General features: G+C 33.3%; 1 protein-coding gene across 8 annotated transcripts; it reads left to right on the forward strand.

Annotated features, from left to right (window-relative positions):
* The first annotated feature begins 517 nt into the window (after window positions 1-517).
* Window positions 518-20,975, forward strand: LOC123672719 (solute carrier family 22 member 16-like). 8 transcript variants are annotated; one of them, XM_045606970.1, is made up of 14 exons: window positions 518-834; window positions 6,482-6,670; window positions 6,962-7,068; window positions 7,493-7,602; window positions 8,297-8,477; window positions 11,887-11,990; window positions 12,042-12,199; window positions 12,835-13,003; window positions 18,507-18,751; window positions 18,849-18,918; window positions 18,975-19,081; window positions 20,373-20,432; window positions 20,490-20,557; window positions 20,606-20,974. In XM_045606970.1, exons 2-14 carry the CDS (start codon window positions 6,619-6,621, stop codon window positions 20,756-20,758), a joined length of 1,584 nt encoding a protein of 527 aa, XP_045462926.1. In that variant the 5' UTR covers window positions 518-834; window positions 6,482-6,618; the 3' UTR covers window positions 20,759-20,974. The 8 variants fall into 8 exon arrangements, with proteins under 8 accessions (XP_045462926.1, XP_045462927.1, XP_045462924.1 ...); XM_045606971.1 differs by having other exon boundaries at window positions 20,622-20,974; XM_045606968.1 differs by having other exon boundaries at window positions 20,373-20,557; window positions 20,606-20,973.
* The last annotated feature ends 1,061 nt before the right edge of the window (window positions 20,976-22,036 follow it).

The raw sequence follows: 22,036 nt of genomic DNA on the forward strand, positions 1-22,036 counted from the left end.
ATGATCTCTTCATCGTCTTACATAGACAGAAATAAAATTTCGACAAGCGACAGTTACATTTCTAATGTTAGTACCAACATCAATATGAAGTTTGCTTTACTTAAAAGTATCTTGCAGTTTCTGAAAATGATAATATGATTGCCGAAACAATTATTTAAACGATTATAAATATTCTATAATTAGAGTGTGGTTACTTCAGTATAATATTTTAGGAAAAGACATTCCAGTTTTGCTTTCAACAAAATAGATTTCTTTTTTGAAGGGAGCAAGAACCAAACCTTACCATACTGTGAGGTAGAGGGTAGAATGGCTATGTAAGTCGTTGTTTGCAATTTCAAATCTAGTAGAACTATACCCCCTTAGAATATGAGTCTCCCAAATAGTTCACTTTGATGTTTCCTTCGAATATTATTTTATTTTTCTATCACTCTTCATTTAGTTCTGTATACTTTTCTAAACAGAATCCATCAAACTAATTCATTCTCATGCATTCGAGACAATTTTTTCTCAGATGTCACAGACATCAACATCAACATTTGAGGGTGCCAAAAGGATGGCATGGATCTACGTTGGACTTGGAAGAGCAAGCCTCGAAACAACGGAAGATACAGTTCTCAAGCATCTTGAAAATAAATTTCCTAATGAAAGATTTTCTGTCGAGAAATTACCGCAGAAAGAAACTGCGAAAAGTCGAGTATTTAAGGTTGGCACCAATATGGAGATGATTGAACAGTTATATAGGGGCGAAAATTGGCCGAGGGATACTACTGTCAGGCGTTTTCGGTTTTTTCGGCCACAAGGGAGAACAGATTAATGAAAGTACCAAAACACAAGGTAAAATTTCAAAATTTATTATTGCAAATTTGAATGTACACTCTATAAATAATAAAATTGACATGCTTTCTGCATATCCAAGCGAAAGAAATGTCAGTGTTTGCTGTGTAACGGAACATTGGGCTTCTGACGATATTCTTCAGCGAATAAACTTACCAAACTACATTGTTGCAGAGAGTTTTTCTAGAGAGGCAGGTAAATATGGTGGAGTTGCCATTATCCTAAAAGAAAAAATTCAACACTGGACAACTGACAGGAATTTGATCGTTATTGGAATTTATAGGCCGCCAAGAGGAAATTTCGAATGTTTCCTCTCTATACTCAACGAGAGCTTAAACCAGGTATCGAGTACAGATCATAGTCCTGTTTGTGTTTTGGGAGACTTCAATGTAGATTTCCTCAAGGAGAGTAAAGATAGAAGGGAACTATTAGAGCTACTTCGTTCATATGGTCTCAGTGTTGTTTTTGATGAACCAAGTCGAGTTACATCTAGTTCACGCACATGTATTGATAATATTGTCACCAATTTCGAAGATTCAACTTACCGTTTTGAAGTTACTGAGCCATATCTCTCTGACCATATGGCTCAGGAGATTGTGCTGGATCACGTAGAACCTGAAATGATAGAAAGAGTTATAGTGAAACATGTAATGTCTGATGAGAATATTGAAAAATTCTGTGAATGCCTGAGTAACAATGTCTGGGGAAATATGAAAAACGAAGATGCTGAAAAATACTATGAAAACCTTCATGACGAACTTCAGCGCAATTTTGATAGGTGTTTTCCCAAAGTTACCATCCAAAGTAGCCACAGTCCTAGTCGTCCCCGTACCAAGTCAGACTTTGACGGTCTCAAGAGGACAGTTGATGCCGCCCAGACGATACATCAAGTGAAAAAAGATAAACCTTCTTACGAACTACTGTCTATTCTCAAACAGGCCCGTAAGCTCGTAACAGCTATGGGAACGCCAAAAAGATTAGGAGTGCTAGGTTTGTAGAGGCTGCAGAGAATAAATCGAAGGCAATCTGGGAGCTTATTAGACGGAACACCGGTAAATCTAGGCAGAATGTTTAATATAAGAGTTCTTTGATTACTGATGAAATTAATGATTTTTTTTCGGGGGTTGGTGCAACAGTTTCTGCCCAATGTGCATCTTCAGAAGAGGAAGCAAAGCGATTACTTAAATTTCATAGAATGAGTTCACCAACATATAAATCCTTATTTTTGAGACCTGTATCACTGGAGGAATTGACGAAGATCGTTTTGAATTTCAAAAATAAACAGTCTTCAGATATATATGGGATGAACGATAAAATATTGAAGAGGGTATTTCTCATTGTTTCATTCACTCTTTGCGAGATTTTCAATATGTGTATTGTTCAGGTATATTTCCGCGAAGATTGAAGGTGGCCAGGGTAGTCCCAATTTACAAAAAAGAAAACATAAATGACTGTAACAATTATCGGCCGATCTCCATTTTACCGGCCATGTCGAAGATATTGGAAGAGGTATTGAAGAGTCGTTTGCTTGCGTTTCTTGACATACAGGGGGCAATCAGTGATTCACAACATGGATTTAAACCTAGAAGATCCACTACTACAGCATTGATTGAGCTTGTGGTGGAAATGTCGGAGGCTTTAGATGGAAAACAAATATCTGAAGTCTTGGATCTCAGCAAGGCCTTCGATTGTGTTATACGAGAAATATTGTTATCGAAATTGGAATACTATGGAGTGAGAGGAATGGCTCTTGGAATGTTCAATTCTCATCTGACAGACAGGAGTCAAATTGTTACATGGAAAAATAGTATTTCAGATGAGAGAAGTATTAATATGGGTGTACCACAAGGTTCCATTCTGTGACCTCTTCTTTTCGTGATATACATTAACGACTTACCAGTGAATGTTTCCTCTGGTGCTATTTATCTATACGCCGACGATACCAGCATTTTAAATTTTGCACCAAACCGTGATGTCTTGAGGGAGCAGTCGGAAGCGTCTTTGCAATCGGCGGAGAACTGGTTTGACGTCGATGGCCTGAAAGTGAACATGGCAAAGACAAAAGCTGAAGTTTGTATTGGCTGACAACGAAGCGGGATCTTTGAATTTATTGGGGATAACTTTTCAGGATAACCTAAGCTGGAATGGCCACATAACAACTTTGACCGGTAAATTATCAAGAGCTCTGTTTACTATTAGACGTATGAAGGAGATCAGCACAGGAAGCATCTGCAAAACAACTTACTATGCCAATTTTCATTCAATTGCGACTTACGGCATTATATTATGGAGACATAGTCCTGGACTGAGTAGAATTCTTCTGAAACAGAAGGAAGCTCTTAGAATTTCATGTGGCATATCAAAGACAACAAGTTGTCGAGAATATTTTAAGAGAGAAAGAATACTTACCGTAACGTCTGTATATATATAATGGAGTGTCTGAAATACGTCCATGGCAATAGGGAAAAATTCTTGAGAAATGGCGATTGTCACCCATACAACACACGAAAGGGGAATGATTTGGTGGTAAAATATAATCGACTGAAAACAACGCAAGTTGCAGTTAATTTTTGGTGTTTAAGATTTTACAATAACATTCCGGACAATCTGAAGAACTTACCTCATGGAAGTTTCACTCGAAGAATTAGGAACCTCTTGTTGGAGAAAACGATCTATTATCTTAATGAATTTCTTGACTGGGTAATGTAATATAATTGTAAAATCCTTTTAAATTTTAAAGTGTTAGTTATCTTGTATAGATTTCAGATTTGTTCGTTATATACTTGTAGTTACGTTCTTATTGACGAGCCATGTAATTACAATTTTTTTGATGGCAATAAATATTATTATTATTATTAAGTGCATTCAAGAGTTTGAAATATTTAAACTACAATTAACCACAACTCACAGCTTTTGAGATTTTTCGAAAAATCTTGTGTCTGTTGATTTCAATGAATTAGTAATATGTCTCATGCAATCATAATTCCAATACTATTAAGACAACGAATTGTTTGGGGAAAAAAGAAGGAAATAACTGGTTCAAATTCGTATCCCTGTCATTTTTTCAAAAAATTTGTCATTTATATATACCTATATAGAATTGTAACTAAACCTGCACAGAAAACCTGGTGTATAACTGTAGAACTTTCAGACAAAACGGAGATTTTTCAGATGTATACCTACTTGACTTCGAGAGATCTCGGATGTTTCAGGTGGCGCATACATCGTTTATATTTGACATTTCTCTCGATTCTCGACTCTCGTGACCTTTGAGTATAGAAGAATGATATTTTATATTATATGCCTGTGACAATCTTCTATACTCTGAATAGACCCATAGCCGTCTGTCATTATATAACATTCATTTCATTAAAAATTCGATTTGAACTGAATTAAAATATCTGGTGAAAGTTTGTAGTGTTTTAAATCATTATTCATTTCTAAACGGCACCAGACAGATAGCAGGAATTCGAACAAGAAAAACCAAATCAACAAGTCAAACTTACGAGATTAATGAAATCGTACCTGGAAAATAGAATATTTAGAGTGAATATCAATAGTAACAGGTTGAACATTAGAGAAATTCAAGCTGGAGTTCCCCAAGGATCGTTGATAGGAACGCTGTTGTCCTTACTTATACATGGTAGACATACCAAAAATGAATAGATGCAAGATAACCCAGTTTGCAGAAGACACCACTATTTACTACCATAGTAGAACACGGTAATCAACTTCTAGGCAGTTACAGATATACTTTGATAAACTGATGGAATATTTCAAGAAATAGCGAGTACGAAGAAAACAAGTGCCATCTACTTTGGAGGAACAACAGTAAGGATAGAGAAAGCAGGAAACTACAAAATATAAAATTAGACGAAAGAATGGAAAAAAGAAGCACAATATCTGGGAAAAACTCTAGATGAAAGAGTAAATTTTAAAAAACAACTAGAAGAAAACAGAAAAAATGCAAAGCAATTGCACGGGAGACTCTACCCGATACTCAATCCAAAAAGTAAAGTGTCTTTAAAAAACATGCTGAACACGATGAATACAAGTGCAAATATAATGATAAATAACGTATGCAGAAGAAACCTGGTAATTATAACAGGTTTGAAATAGTTTGAAAAGAAATGGAGAAGATAACAGAGAAGCTGAAAGATTACGCTAATAGTGAATTGAAAAAAATTATATAAATTCCAATAAGAAAAACAAACAATAGGAAATATTTCTTTCAAAGATCCAAATAGCAAAAAATGTTTCATGCAGAAGAAGAGAAGAGAAAACTGTCCCAAATAAACAAGAGTAGAAAATTGAAAAAATTATAGCAGAGGCGTAGGGAAAGAATTTCCTTAAACAAAAAGATGACTTGCGATGTGACGTTCAATAAGTTGGTTGTTCATTATAAGTCTGATGCCACAATTGTTTCTACTAACTGAATAAATAAACTAGAATCATTTTCGTCTTCAAAAAGCCAGTAATTACTGGGGGCCAGATCTGAACAATAAGCTTGGTGGTCAAGCATTTGGAAGTGCAATTTATTCGACTAGACCAAAGTTTTTGTCGATTATTGACAATTTGTGTCTAAGTGGAAACGATTTTTTTTTTCTTTTGGATTTTGGAAAAAACCATTTCATTGACTTTCTTTATGTTTTCTGAAACAACTGCCGAATTCAGGCGACCTAAGATTTCACACCACGTTTAAAGTCATACCATACCATACCTTTACTGTTCTTGTCGATGGAGCAGAGTCTGAAAAACACTCATCAAGCCATTGCTTTTCGTGCATAGTATTTTTCCTTAAAACACAGCTTTTTTATCGATACACGAAACTCGTTTTATCCATTTTTCAAAAAACAACAAATGAAGAGTCACTAAACCTTCGTAATCTATCTAGACTTGATTCTACGTTCCTCAATTTTGAGACCCATCTATTGAAGCTGGGAACTTACGAGAAGAAAAATTGGGTTTGTATTGGGGACGCCATCTGGCATGGGACATATTGAGTGACGTGGTATATCAAGCTCAGAAGTATAATAAGACAACTTCAAAAAGACGTGAATTGTTTCATAGCTCGAATTTGTAATAGGGAAAATGATCTCTTACTAACTGATTCTTCAGAAATGTCAATTCAATTATTTCAATTGTGAAAATCTGTTGAAAATTATGGAAATGTCGAGGTATTCAAAGCGGGTTTAACAAAACTTCTAATATGTTGTTTGATAAAACCAAAATCTTTATTTGCTCTTTTCAAAATTAGTTCATTTTTTAATCCGTTTGTGTGAACCTTATTACAATTCACATAGATTCTAATGCTATCGAGTCGAATAGACCTGGATCATTGTATAAACTTCATTATAACGAACGTTCATTTAAATTCGTAGTCAAAAATGCTGTGGAGAAATAAGAGTGGATTTTCTGTGATTACAAGTAGCGCTTAGCTTGTACCATATCACTAACATTTGTTTACTTTACATACTTCGAATATTTGAATTACATATGGTACAAGCTAAGCGCTACTTGTAATCAATTTTAATTTCTCCACAGCATTCTTGACCACGAATATAAATGAAGCCTCGTTAACATGTTCATTTAATTCTATTTATTCAATTGATATTATATAAAAATCTATATACATTTCTCCTTGCAGTTTTGTATGTTCATTCAACGCCATCCGTTCACACAAATGAGAGGATAATATTCCAAGTAAAAAAATTGTTGCTTCATAGAAAAGTATTTAACATAAGTATTAATTTTGACATGTCTTATGTCAGTTATTTATGAGAAATGCTGAAACCCAGAGTTTCACGTGTGGTGTTTTCAACGGGTATTGCTCCGTGTGAGTTTTTTCATATCTCATTTCTGGTAGCTTCAATTTGCGGATTTGGTCAAATATCTTCCTTTTGTGTTGTCCATTATCAAATAAATTTTCATTTCATTCAGATTATTGAATCTAAATGAGCATAATCATCAATAGAAAATGCCAAAGATTATTTATCAAAAATGATCACTTTTGTTTTGCAGCTGAGAAACTCGAGCTATTGAACGTAAATCACAAGCTACCATCATAATTTTTATAGTTGTATTTTTTAGCGTTCAGTTTCATTGATTAAGTTACAATAATTTACAGCTGAATCAGAATACTTTGATGAAATAAATGCATACAGAAAAAAGACTCTTTGGTTACTTTTGTTATTTATATCGAGAACTATGATTGCCGCAGGCGGAGGAGTGCAGGTAAACCCTCTAAGGAAATAAGTCTTGAAGTGGTTTTATTTTTCTCCAGCATTAACATCGACAGTTGAGTTGATTTCAACTCATAATAAACACATAATGATGAACCTTTCGCAGTACTCAGAGAAAATTTAGCTAACCCATCGTAACATATTTCGAATTACCTATATATTTTTTCCAAAATAGTTCAGGTATTCTGTGATATATAAGGAAATAATAAATTTCAGCTGAAACTTTGCTGGTTTTAGAAAGTACACTATGAATATTTCATTGAACTCGAAAAACATTTTTTCTTCATACCATAAAATGAGTGGTAGAAACACTGATTGTTGGATGTTACATGTTACCTTTGAAGAATGTCTAATTGAAAGTCTAACCACCTCTAGTTAAATCAAAGTATAGAAAATATAATTGATTACTTTTGCAGATGACTTATTACACTATCATTAATGATATTGAAGGAATATGTTACATCCCCGAATTCAACAACACTAATTGGACTTATTATGAAATTGCTAAAATAACAACGGAATATGGGTATGTAATTTGAGAATGCATGAATGAACATTTTTTCCTCGAACGAACTTCACTGAATCTCAGTGAATACCTGGACTGATGCTCCTAAGTTATACAGGTTTGGAAAATTCACTCGGAACCATGGGATTTAGCGTACAAATCTCCAAGTCGCTCTGGCTCCAATGGAACAGTGGAAGAATCGAAACATGAATTAATTGACCACCAGAATACCATTTCATTATTTGAATTTTTTCTTGTGAACAGAACATAATTAATTTTCAAACGGATATGATCTAACGCAAAATCACGTGGATTGCGACTGATTCCATCATGCACGCAGGTCGAGAGACTTCAGACCCGACTATCAGATCCCCCCACTACGCTTGCCAGCAGCCGTTCGCGATGACCAGATTTTTATTTGATATGGCATCGCACTCATGTTTTGATTCTTCCACTGTTCCATTGGAGCCAGAGCGACTTGGAGATTTGTACGCTAAATCCCATGGTTCCGAGTGAATTTTCCAAACCTGTATAGTCTTATACCAATTAGGTACAAACGTTTAAGAAGTCCATTCAAATAGTTATTTGAATTGAATTCAAATAGTTATTTGAAATGACTTGACCTATAAAATGCTTGTTTATTGTGGAAATTTATTCCGTTCTCATGTTTGTGACACAGGATGTTATAATTTTCTTTTGTTTCATTTGGTTTCAGACAAAATTCCAGTGCGAGACTTAACACATGCGAATATTTCGATTTGGACTACAATGAATTTGCCAAAATCAGTTTCAACGAAGCACTGAAATTGAAGGAAGGAATGAGTTTAAATAAAGTGAAAACATGTTTTGGTGGATACATTCTCTTGTCTGATCTTTCAAGCAAATACCATACGGTGGTAAATTATGCATTGCATTTATTGCTATATACTCGTACTTAAGTAGATACTTATGATTATCGTTATGATCGAACACTCCTTCCAAAGATTTTCGAATTACCAAATTTATTATATTTCACATATGAATAACAACTGGAGCATACTTGACACTCTTTTATCGTTTTAAAAATTGGTTCTTTCGTGCTTTCTAATCTACTGCTCTTTCAGTGCACTTTTATTCATTTTTCTTCATCAACTTTGAGAAATGAAACCAAGCAGTTCTCTCAGGCTTTTTGATTATATCGCATTGTTTGTAGCATCGAGTGACGGAAATTTGATCGGAAAAAAAATGGTATATCAGCAATTAATTTGATACAACCCTTTTGATCGAATTACAAAAGATTGAATTAACTTCTTGCAAAAAAAAATTTTGAACGAAATCCTTATAATATAAAATTCATATGATAGCAACGCAAATGATAGGTGATACATTCAATAGGAACATGAATGATAGGGAATACGTTTGATAGAAGAAATTTTTGGTTGTTACTACATTTTTTTCTGCTTTTAGTTGCCAAGGACTTAAACATCAACTCTAATCACCAATTCATTGTTCAATTAAACATTCTCATCTGAAATAGAAATTAAAGATTATGAATTTATTAATACCACAAAAGGGAAGAAGAAGCTATGGCTATTTTTACATTATGGAGAAATCCGATTTTGTCATACTTCGATGTCACACTGGCGATGTGATGAATGAAGGAGCGGCATACCGTACATTTTGACGGGGCGCCAAATTGTAGGGACGCAAAGTCAGTTAATAAAACAGGACTTTTACACTTTTAACAACTTCGTCATCCTTTTACTGTAAAGACTTATCGTCGTACTTTTAAAGAATGCAAGGCCTTTTTTCATAAAATCGACAAAACGTCGTTTGTTAAATTTGACAAGGTTAAAGTTAAAAATACGAGTTCATATGGAATTGAAAAGATGCTTGAGAAAAATAACAGAGGCTCCTCTGAAGGAAATTCATAGTAATCAGGCAAATCAGGGCGGCGAAATTTCATTTTACTATGGCGCTAAAATGTCTAGCAGCGGCCCTAATTCTTGTCGTATTGTAGGAGAGGGAGAAAGATTTTTGATTAGGATCGATAAAATGAACAAGGCACAGCCGTAACAAGTAAAGATGCTCCTAGAGCTATAATTTCTAGGCACACTGCTGATTAAAGCAGTGCATCAGTTTCAAGTTTGGAATGCAGAGTCAGGTCTACCAGATAAAAAAAAATTGGTCCAAGTATTCCACTAAAAATTCAACGTTTTGTCCAAGAAAAATAATACAAAAGAGAAAGGTGAAAATTTTGTTATTCATCAATTATAATCTATTATAGAAAAGTTCATTATGTTTGGGACCTGAAACTTTTTGAAAAATGTTATACTTGGCATATGAATGGTACTTTCTCATGTATGCCCGAGCTTTCTTATCAGCCATATTCATTACATGAATGTATAAATTTCGGTATAAATGGGAAAACGAATCCATTAGTACAAACATTGCTGACCCCGAAGACGGCAAACATTTATAATAAGTTATTTTTAAGCAATTGAAAACAAAAATGGAAACAGTTACAGTGACAGCAATTACCACAGAATTTGAGTTAACAGCAATAAATGCCTATCAATTACTATTTACAATGGCTACAAATCAGGGAGATTTTTTTTTGTTTCAAACAGTATGTATATCGACAAAGATATGGACAGCATTATGATTGCGATGCGGATTTTCAACTAAAAGTAAGTTTCTAGCAGTTATAGCCTTTGTACCATTGGAATTTGTGGTGCGAGCTTTTGAAATAATTTCCACTTTCAACGTAATTCAAGAAGATGCTAATGGCTTATAAACTATGTAGTTTTGAAATACCTGGATCTGGAAAATTTGAAAGGAGAGAGAGAAGGTGGCCAAGTTCAGATCATAAACTTTGGAATTTTCACCAACAAACCCTTGAGTCGCTACAAAACTAATAACATTGTTGCAGCTTGGCCTCTGAGTTTGAAGGGACATTTTCATATGAAAAAAACATCTATGGAAATTCATAGAAGTGCTACTTCGTAAACAAAGCATGACGGAACTAAAACTGCGACAAAAAATTTGTGAGGGAAGTGAAGAACAGGAAATAACAAATAAGTACTAAGTATAAGGATAGACTTTCTGTAGTTGTTCGGAGACTGCGATGTTTATTTTTTACAATATTTGAAAGCTGAAGCATGTGAAATTTAGTTTAGTTCATCAAAAGGTTTTGTTGGTTTACTGAAAAATAATTGTTATTTCGATCAATTTGCGAGTCTTTCAAATATATTTTCTAATTGAAGCTACTTCTATCAATTGTATCTTTTATCGTGAAAAATATAATTAAATGTATTTCTAACAGAAATTCTGCGGATCGACTATGAATTAGTAAGAGTCCATTGACGCGAGTTATTGTATAAAAACTGAAATTCGTATGCCGCACTAGCATTTCTGAAGTGACATTCTGAGAGATATCTTATGTATAAAATCCGAGATAAAATCTCAATTTCGTGTTGTGTGATGAAAATTGTTTAATAAATGTATACAATTGTATACTTGTCACAAGCTACGATATTCGATAAATGTATATACGATCGTACAGAAATTTTATGAATTTTCATAAATTTTCTTTGTTTAAACATTCCAAAAATAAATCTGCACGATACTTGATTTAATCCATTGTAAAAAAATTCTGTGACACGTCGAATAAATAGCTTGTAACCAAGAATGGATTCGTAGATTGAAATGAAACTTCACACACGTTCTTAAGAAGAGTGTACCACCATAACAAAAATAGTTTGGTTAGTAGCAACCCTCTTCTCTTATCGAACCGCATTACTTATTGAACATTATCTATATAATTAATACTTCTTTATGACTTACAACTTACAATCATTAATTTTGAATTTGTATTTGGTAAACCTAGTAATAGTCGAAATTGATAAGAACACCTTAATACAGAAAATTCTTATTTGGAAAGTAGAGTATCATTATATTAGCGTCTAGCAAATAAATTAGTTGTTTCCCAAAAAGTTTCTGTAGAAACAAAATGACTAACAGAATTGAAAAATTTCGGGCCTTTTAGCCATGGTGCATTTGGTAGTAATAGTAATAAAGGAAACATGAGATTGAAAATCCACTGAACCAAAGTAGTTCGAAAACATTCAATTTGAATTACAGAGTACAACCAAGAAATTCCTGACGATACTTCTTATTTAACACAGTAGTGAGTAAAACCTCAGGTGAAAAATCGACTTACCACGGCTAAAAAGCCCGAAACTCCAAATCTGAACAATCTGACCAAGAAGTCCTTCAACCTTTACAAATATGAAATTACCAACTTCATCAAATATTTTTTTCCAGGATACTCCATTCTGCCATGCCAGAGAGATTGCTAAAAGGATGTCGCTGCTGAGTTCTGGTCCATACGTTGTCAGTTGTATATTTTTTGGTTTCCTTGCGGATTTGTAAGTGAATTCAAGTAAATTTGTAAATGTTCAAAATGTTTCATTTTTCAGATTTGGTCGAAAAATTATTGCTACAATAACAACCATATTATGGATTTTTTGTGCTTTCTGTTCGGTAATCGTGCCGAGCATTTCAATTGCACAGCTGATTCTCTTTTCTGCATCCCGTTTTTTCCAAATAGCTGCAGATCTGGTAACTTATGTGAATTGTAAGGAATGGTGGTAATAATTCTCCCTAGAATTCCTTCAATAAGTTCCATATCTAAAAGTTCCCGCCACGACAGTTTTATGGTTAATCTATCTTACAAACATTTTGGTTTTTTAGATTCCCTAAGCCTTCAAAACATATCCTTATTAAAAGAAATTATTAATTCAACATTCGGCTGGTCGTATACTTTTTTCAATTATTCAAAAATTTCCATTCGATCAAATTAAAAAACAATCGTAATTGTGAAGTAACTACACGCCGCCGCGGTCAAACCTAGATATATAAATACATAATTTTAAAGAAAATGAAGTTGTTCTGGAATGATTACGGATATTAGAGAAGTTTTGATCGCTATTTATAATTGGATATACCTAATGATTAAGTCAAAAATGGATAGAACTTTAAAAATAATTTTCTTATTGATGTAATTTTTAATTTCAATATTGTGCAAAATTGACTATAATATATAATCTCAACCTCAAAATCTATATTTTCAAAATCCGTAGGTGTTAAGAATAATAACTAAGTGTAAGAGTTATGTTATCTATGCCACCTGAGGATACCTACTATTGCGATCGACAAACACGTATACAATTCACAATTAGCCAACCAGTCATTCAATATAAAATTTTTCAGTGCTGGAAATTTGTCATAAGAAGATTAGATTTTTAACAGTTTTGACACTGTATGGATATACAATTGGCTTTCTAATATGCACAAGATTTGCTGATCATTTGAATTTCAGTTGGACTTACCTGCAATATATCTCATTCAGCTTCGCACTCTTCGCATTATTCCACTGTTTGTAAGTTGAAAAAGTGAATTAATTAACACTCAAATAATGATAACATTTTTAATCGAATAATAATTCCAAAATTTTCAACAAAAATTGGTTTCAAATAAGATCAATTCGTCTTCTATAAGTGTACAATTTGATTGAAATCCAATTATATGCATTGAAAATATTGAAACACTGAACATTATCAAAGTTTAAGAAACTTTCCAGGTCAACTTATCAATTTGTAGAACTTAACCATTATACAGGGTGTATAAAAAAAAGGTGACCCCATCTCTAGGATAGATAGAAAACTCAAAAATAATTAGGGTTTGTCAATAAAAAATTTTCGTGACGCCAGCTGTAAAAGAAAAAAAAATTCACACATTTTTTCGATGTTGCCGAAAAATTTTTTACGAATATGTTTTCTGAATATTCTGATTTAAAATTTATGATGTACTAATCGATGCTCGTTTAAGGTAAAGATAAAATTATTAATAAAACAAGAATTCACAGAAGAGAATTAAAATGAAGGCTAAGAACATACATTAAGAGTCAATTAGAGTAAGTGTTCAAAATATTCTCTGTTTTCACGAATACAAAAGTCTATTTTTTTTAAAGATTCCATTAATCTTCAAAATGGTTGGGGATTCGCTATGAGGTAATTAAAGTTCAACAGGTATCCGTTTTATCGATGAAATACCATTCACGCGACTAAAAAATTTCAATTCACATAATGCATACTAATCAATAATTTTATCATTTATAACAGCATCGGTATTACTTTCCAATTATCAAATCAAAATATTCCGAAAACGGTACATTGTATCGAGTCCTACCAAGAGTACCTTTTTGGAGTAAAATTGAATCATTTTAAGTTCACTTGATTTTTTGATTAATAAATCTAACCTTATGTTTAATATCACTTGATATGAACCGTGCATAACTAGCGCCTTCTATGAGAGTCAGATATAAAAACAAATTCCTGGTATGCATCAGCTTCCAAAATATATTCGAATGAAATTTCAAGACAATGTTGCCAGTTTTTTCGACAAAATCATGAAAAATGTATAATTGTCATCACGAATACGGATTAGTTTTTTTCCTATCCTAGACACGGCCTCATATTCTCACATTTTTTTTCAATCACTCTGTAGAAGCATGCACAGTGCTGGTTGTCCTACAACATTTGAATCTAAAAGTGTTTATTGATTGTATCGAATGTATTCCTTCGAATCCTGCTTTGAAATCTTGTACACTTGTTGAAGTCTTCAGAAATCATTTCTCGAAAAACGGAAGTTTTAAAAAGAAATTTTTCGTCTATTATATTATCGAAATCCAAAACGGGTTCATTTGGTTCTGATATATTTTCTACACCAACTATCTATTATGGTGAATCAATTCCTCAAAGTCCTCATCACTTGCCTCAGCTAAAATTACTAACTTTTTTTCTTCTTTCGTTTTGGGATTTTGTACTTTTACTCAATAAGTTATTTGATGTACCTCAAAAAAGCAAAGAGTGTACCAAAATATGGTCAATGCAAAGATAAATTGAGGGGTATTGTGCCAGCCAAATCCAGGCTTTGCAGACGTAAGAAGATTATCAGATCACGAATCAAAGTGACAAAATACAAATTTAAAGATCTCTCAATTCACTGACATTACAAGCCTTGCTATAATCACGTTAGAAGATCTTTTATTAAAGGATCTTTTGAAAAAAGATCGCTTATTTTTATGTTGCTCCCTAATAGCGACAGTATCAGTTCAATTATTTTGGGATTGTAAATAATGGAGTGTAACCGTTATGTGGATTATTCAGTTGGTAAATTATTAGCATTCAAAATGCCTCGCAGATTGCATATTCTTATTAAATCAAAATGACGGGAAACTTAAATCTGATGCACTCAGCAAAGCTTCGTCTAAATTTATAATAATGCACTCCCAAGTGGAATAATCATTAATTAAGTTCATCAAGAAAGTTAATTATTCCGCAACCGAACTAAATTGAGAGAGATATGGTAGAAAATTTGATGACTTGGCTCGAGTCTGACACTTTGGAATGTCAAAGCTTGAAGACATACAGGCATTAGATGGTTCACTTAGTTATGCTTGAATTATGAAAACACGAAAAACTTCATACGATGTTAATATGTCACGTAAGAAAATTATCATTGTCTTGGAATAAATTGCTTCAATGAGAGATAGAATTTTTTTCCTTTCACACATTGTAACCTCTTTGTAGTTTGTTTTGAGTCGTGGTTCTGATCTCTGAATTCACCAAATGGAAGGGACAAAAACCCAGGTCAATCAAACACCTCTTAAATTTACACAAGTATTTCACAATCTGAATCTTTAAAATATCTGCTACCAGAAAAATTGGCATACAATATTTTACGAAATACAAATATATATATAAGTGAATCCGAAATTTATAAATTTACAAGAATAAAGAATGTAATTTTTCAAATTCACGAATTACTTCCCTGAAGAGATAAGTCCTAGCTCTATACTGAGCCAATCTTCCTCCACCGAAGTTGATAAGAACTTAGGTCTGACAGTTCTTCAACAGCAAGGAGAGTAAATACCGCGCTTGTTAGCTTACAATTGATAATGATGTTCGACTGTCTTTTGACGAAGGACTGACTCTCAATGTAATAATCAAACTTTCAGCGTTTACCAACACCAATAAGGAATTTAGTGAAGCAAAAATACCAAAAAAAAACCTTTTTGAGAGGTTTTACGAATATAATAGAGGAAAAGAATTATATAAATTTCGCTGTGATAATTATCGACACTCATTCAAAGAAACCAGGAAAAGAAATGAAAGTTTCACTGTATCGGGTAGAACACATGCACGAAGATACGCATCAACTGCCTTCTTCAGTTGAATATATTTAATTTGAAATGTAGCTTGCTACAACATGACGTGGGGTTAATCCAGATAGTTCGGGCACCGAAGCGCCAAAGGCAATATCTTGTGTTAGTGGGAAACATTATCTGCCGTATGATGTTTACTGTTCCCAACAGTACTGCTTTCTGTATCTACATGATAGTGTTTTGAGGCAGACCCATTTCACTCAAATGTTTCACAGATTTTCGGTTTGGAAATCACCTGGCCCATATGAAATTCACAACTTTCAGTTGAAGGAATGTTAGTGTCTACACGACAGGCTAGTTGAAAATCCAGAAATAGTGTTTTGTAATCCAACGGAAATGCCCATATTTTTAACAACAGGGACCACTTACCTCCTACCGAAGGATCTGCAAAACACAGCGGATCTATCAAAATACAAACCAATTACATGTCTACCAAAAATATACATATAAAACCATCACATCATGTTTAGCATCTCGTATTTACAATCATTGCGAGACAAATGATAAAATGACATCACAGAAAAAAGTTCCAAGAATGCACTCGGATCGAAGGAACTGCTGATTCCACCATATGCAATCGAGTCTTCAAAAAACACAAAAATATTTTTATGACATATTTCGAATCTAAGAAGGCCGTCGACTCTTTTCCACATGTTTAACTTACTAAAATTTTGAAAATATACAAGATCGATCCAATTACAATATACTTTCTGAAGTATGCAATGTACTGGAGAACGAATATCGAACTTTCTACAGCGAACAAAATGACTGAACAGATTTCAATTAAAAGGAGAATTTTCCAGGGAGATTCATCGAGTCTCTTATGGTTCTGCTTGGCGCTGAACCATCTTTCTAAACTACTGAATGCTACTGAAAAAGGTTTCAATGTCAAAGGCAAATGGGATATTATTACATTGAATCATCTGCTATACATGGATGACCTAAAACTATTAACAGGCAACAAGAACCACTCGCAAATTATATTCAAACTGGTAAAAAATTTTTCCGTGGGGATGAAGTTCGAACTGGATGGAGAGTAAATAGAAGCAATGAAATCGGACAATCTTTATAAATACCTAGGAATGAAACAAACCCGACGAATAAACCATCAAAGTATATGAAGGAAGACTGAGAATTGAGTTCCTTAGGAGAATCAACAAAATTTTAAAAACAAAGCTCAACAGTAAGAACGTGACGAGAGCTAATGATACATATGCATGTTCCATTCTAACATACTCTTTCGGTATAATTCCATGGAGTAAAACATATAGAAAACCTACAACGCAAAATGAGAACCTTGATGGCCATGGCACACAAGAACCATCCAAAAAGTAGCATTGAGAGGACGAAAATGCAGAGGAATAAAGAAGGCAGAGGTCAGCAAGACATCATGAAACTTGATCATCGGCAAGTAGAATGCCTACGAACATACTTCAAAGACAATGCAGGCACCTCAGAGGTCTACAAAATACTGTGTGAAGCAGACGAATCAACACCTTTACAACTGCGCAAGGAGCAATTCTCATACAACCACCAGAAAATCCAAAAGAAAACTGCAGAGATGAAGAGAGGGAAGCCCCTACACGGACTACATTTCAACAAGCGCACCAGGATCATTCCATAAAAGCGTCGAACTTTTGGCTCATATCGGTTACGATGTATCCAGAAAAGAAAGATTTTCTTTCAGCCATCCAAGATCAAGTGACCTCAATGAGAAATTACTGCAAGCATATCATAAAGGATCCAACTATTACTGACGATCGATGCCGATATGAGTGTCCAACGAATGATACAATCCAACGTATCACGGGAGAATGTTTGCAGGAAATGAATAGAAAGAGGGACACGATGCAGTAGGAAATATACTACACCAAGTATTGGCAACCATTTCAGGACTAATTCATTCTGGAAAAGTGCCATACTGCAAGTACCAACTGGAGACCATCCTGGAAAACGAACGCTATAAACTGTACTGCAATCGTACAATTTTGACCTCGATTCTGACTGATAAAACAGTCCCTTTCAAAAGACCAGATATACTACTAGTCAATAAACATCAATACCAAATAACAACAACATGCGTCAAACGGAGGTCGAAAAAATTTCAAAATATAGGGACCTCGAATTTCAGATAAAGCGGCAATGGGGAATGATAGCAACGAGAACTATTCCAATTATCATCTCAACAACTGAAATAGTACCCAAAAATCTAAATAGAAATATCAAGCAACTAGGACTTAGTGAGTATATAGGTAATACAAAGCAAAAAGCTGTTCTTTTAGGTACTGCAAGGACTGTGAGAAAATTCCTAGGAAGCAACGGACAGATCGCTACGCGTATAGGCTAAAGTCGGGGTATGATAAAAACCTTATAGCTACTTTGGTTTATCACTTCCAATAATAAATCTTCAATGTCTTTCCACCTTATCTAAAATTCAAATCTAAGTATAGACCAAATGAATTATATTACAGACACTGAACATTCGTAAGCAGATCATTCGAAGGATCTTACTCCAAGAAAATCCACAAAGTTCTGAAGTATTGTAATTTCAAATTTTACAATATTTTTACATTTTTATCAACTGATAAATCGATTCAATTGAATTCAAATGAATTGGATGGCATGAGCATTATGAAAATCATCCAAAAATTTTTAGCTATGTACCTGAATCACCGAGATGGCTAATTAATAAATCCAAATACAAAGAAGCTCTGAAAGTGATGGAAGAAATAATAGGTTATGTTCCAAACGAAATTCTCTTCGAAGATGAAGGCTCAGAGACTCCCTTCTCCTGCCAAATTTTCTGGGACATGTCAAAATATCTGCGAAAGAGAAAAATCAAAATTGTAATCATTCTTGCCATAATTGGTGTCATTATTGGATTCGTTTATCAAACACAAGGTAATAGCATTTTTATCAAGCAAAAAGTGACCGACATTTAGAACAAATATTTCCCAAAAATGTAATTGACCAAATTGATTGAAAATTCAATGCACAGTTTGGAGAGTTATGGAAACAGATTTTCCGCTGAAAGCGACAATTGTGGCCGCTTCTGCGGATCTATTGAGGTAAATCTTGAATTTCCATTTCAATGAGGTAATATTAACTTCGTCTTGATTTGCAGTCTACCCTATGCCTTGATAGTTTATGCCGCTTTGGGAAAGAAGTATGGATTGTTTTGGACATTCATCTCTTTGAATTTTACATCTTTCGTTACTCTATGTCTTCATGGTAAGATATTTTTGTTTGAAATCTCAGCTTTTTTTGAATCCCACAAGTGAAAGCAATCATAGTTTTTATTGTGATTCAACTAGGTGTTCACATACATACGTTCATTCTTTCCATGATTGCAAAAACACTGCAAATTTCAAATATCCTCGTGAAACATCTCAAATCATTGAAAATATGGTTTAACAAATGATGAATCAACGACGGATTTGAACTCAGGTCCTCCGGCCAAAGGTCAGTACGCAAACCTTTGAAAAATAACTCTTCAAACGTAACAGCATTTCAATTAAAATACAAGAAAATTATATCTTCAGTTCAACACTTGAATTTTGTATCAAATTCCATACAAAAAGCGCTTATATAATAGTTACAGAAAAAAGTTCTGGATAGATTTGTTTCTATTCGATTTTTTGATTCTACATTTAGAAAAGAGGTTAATTTCTTGTAACTTGAACAGTTCCGAAGACCAAAATTGAATTTTTTTTTATTCTGAAAATATTCGTTGTTATTGTCACTTTTTCTGTGTATTCATGAGAATTGAATTTTTCTCAAAACAGATTGCCCCGAACAGATCATTTCGTCACAATTCAAACTGTATGTATTTTTCATAATGGCAACGAAATCGTCGTCAAATTCAATTCTGTCCGACCGGCCGCGAACATAATAATTTTATAATAGAAGGACATACACACACGGATACAGAATATCATCAACATTATCGGAAGATGAGGTAACCTCATATAGATTATTTATGGAATTAATTGTACCTGGTCGTCTTATGTAAAAGAGAAAATCTAGGGAAAGATCTTTATTACCATTATAAAAATCTCCGACTATATCAAACTAGGTAAAGGTTTTTTTTTCAGAGCGGTAGTTCCCCCAACAAATCGCTCCACATATCATCACATCAAGCGTATCATTCCTCCAAATAGATGGTTTTGTTCTGAAAATGAATTTCTAAGAGTACCTACTCAAGTTTTATGTTTTTTATAATAATAATAATGCCTTTATTGAAGAGAAAAAAAATACAATTCCAAAAAAAAAAATCACAAAAAAATCAATCACAGGGTGGAGTTCAGATAGTGATGAAGCGATACACCCCTGCTCTTCCACTCAAAACACATTGGGCGCTGTTGTCATTTTCTTATTTTTTTTTCTTATAGTATGGGAATTAGCTGACTGTACTATTTTCTTTCAACCTTTATGGTCATCCATAACATAGGAAGAATTAAATATTTATGCTCGACGATGTTGATAAAAAATTGCCATTTCATTATCATTTATTTGATTCCAGACACCAGTTCCATAGACGTTTATGCAAATGCCATATTGATACTCAATGCTGTAACTGCCCGTAAATTTCTTTTATCATTTTTGCCTGATTTATTACCAACGTTCCTTCGCTGTTCAGGTCTGGGTATTGCCTGCTCAATGCAATCATTAATGGAAACTATAACGGTAGCATTTATCGATTGGCAAGTAAGTTTTCAATCCCAAATGTTCACTCCTCATGAATTAATAAATAAGATTTCTTCGATTTCAGGAAGGAGCCAAAAATTTCATATATATAATATTTTTAATATTCTCGTTACCAGGATTTTTTGTTCTCAAGTTGCCAGATACAACTCATGCAGATTTGCCAACAGTACGATTATTCAGAATGTAAACTGTGTATACTAAGTGAGATAGTGAGTATAATAGTTAATCAAATGTTTGAGCTTTGTTGTATATTTTTCAAATCAAATATATTGTGCTCTGTTATGAAGATTGGAATTAATGCTTCATTCACAAGTATCTAGGTATAATATGTTATTAAAAAAAAAAAAAATACATTTATTATTATTATTTATGTTATAAGTACACAGAAGTTTATCGAGTCATGAAGGAAAAATTTAAAATTATCAATGTGAAAAAATTTTAAAAATTCATAAATCAAGGATTATTAGAGCTAGGATCTTGCGTTAAAAACAATTGTTTCGAAATAGCAAAATATATTTCAAAATTCATGATATATTGTTTTCTTTATTTTTTACCTTTGAAATTCCAGAATCATATTCTCTAACTACGAGATTCAATGTGGTAGGCAACTGATTTTTTAACAAATTTCATGAAAATGTTCTTATATAGTTTCTGAGAAAAGCTCTGGACGACGGACGGACGGATTTTTTCAATCGATATACAGATTCCAAAACAAACTGTAGAAATTCCAGGGGGACCGGTACTTGACCGATTCTAATAGTTTAAAACAAAAATAATGAACCAACAGTAGGTACTAATTTTTTTACCTGAAGTCTTTACTAGATATTATATGCCGGCACTAAAGCATAAAAAACATACAAATTTGTCTGTTTCTATTGATATCGATTCTTGATCAATGGGTTGAATGACCATATCATTCAAAACCAAAGGTCGAAAAACAAATATTTGGACCAAATAATATTCCACTTTTCGTTGGAAAAAATGCGCAAAAACTTGAAAACATAATTTATTTATTATTTCTCAATATTTATATTCTACACCCTACAGTACCTATATCATTTTCAAAATAAATTAAACAATTAACAGGAACCGAAATTATATTAAACATTTAATATTATCTACGTAGTAAACTTCATATATAAATAAATAAATAATAAGTTTATTCGTTCGAAAACTACAAATAAACTTAAAAAATACTGTGGAGTTATTCAATGACAACTGTGTACAGATATTTAAAATCAAAATTATATTCACTTAAAAACTAAACCAAAATGAACAATTTCACTATCTATTCCTCTTCAATTTCCATTCGAATAATGATTTTTTTCTGTCATCATCGGTATTTTCGCTGTCTCACTATAGGGTGTGTATCGTCTTCATCGGTGGTAGGTCCATGTTTGGGAATTTATAAAGAATCCTATTTCAGCCAGTGATTTCTGCATTCGGGTGATTCCTGTCTAGATTTGACCAGTTAAATCT

This window comes from Harmonia axyridis, chromosome 2 (genome assembly GCF_914767665.1).
Source record: "Harmonia axyridis chromosome 2, icHarAxyr1.1, whole genome shotgun sequence".
NCBI lineage: Eukaryota > Metazoa > Arthropoda > Insecta > Coleoptera > Coccinellidae > Harmonia > Harmonia axyridis.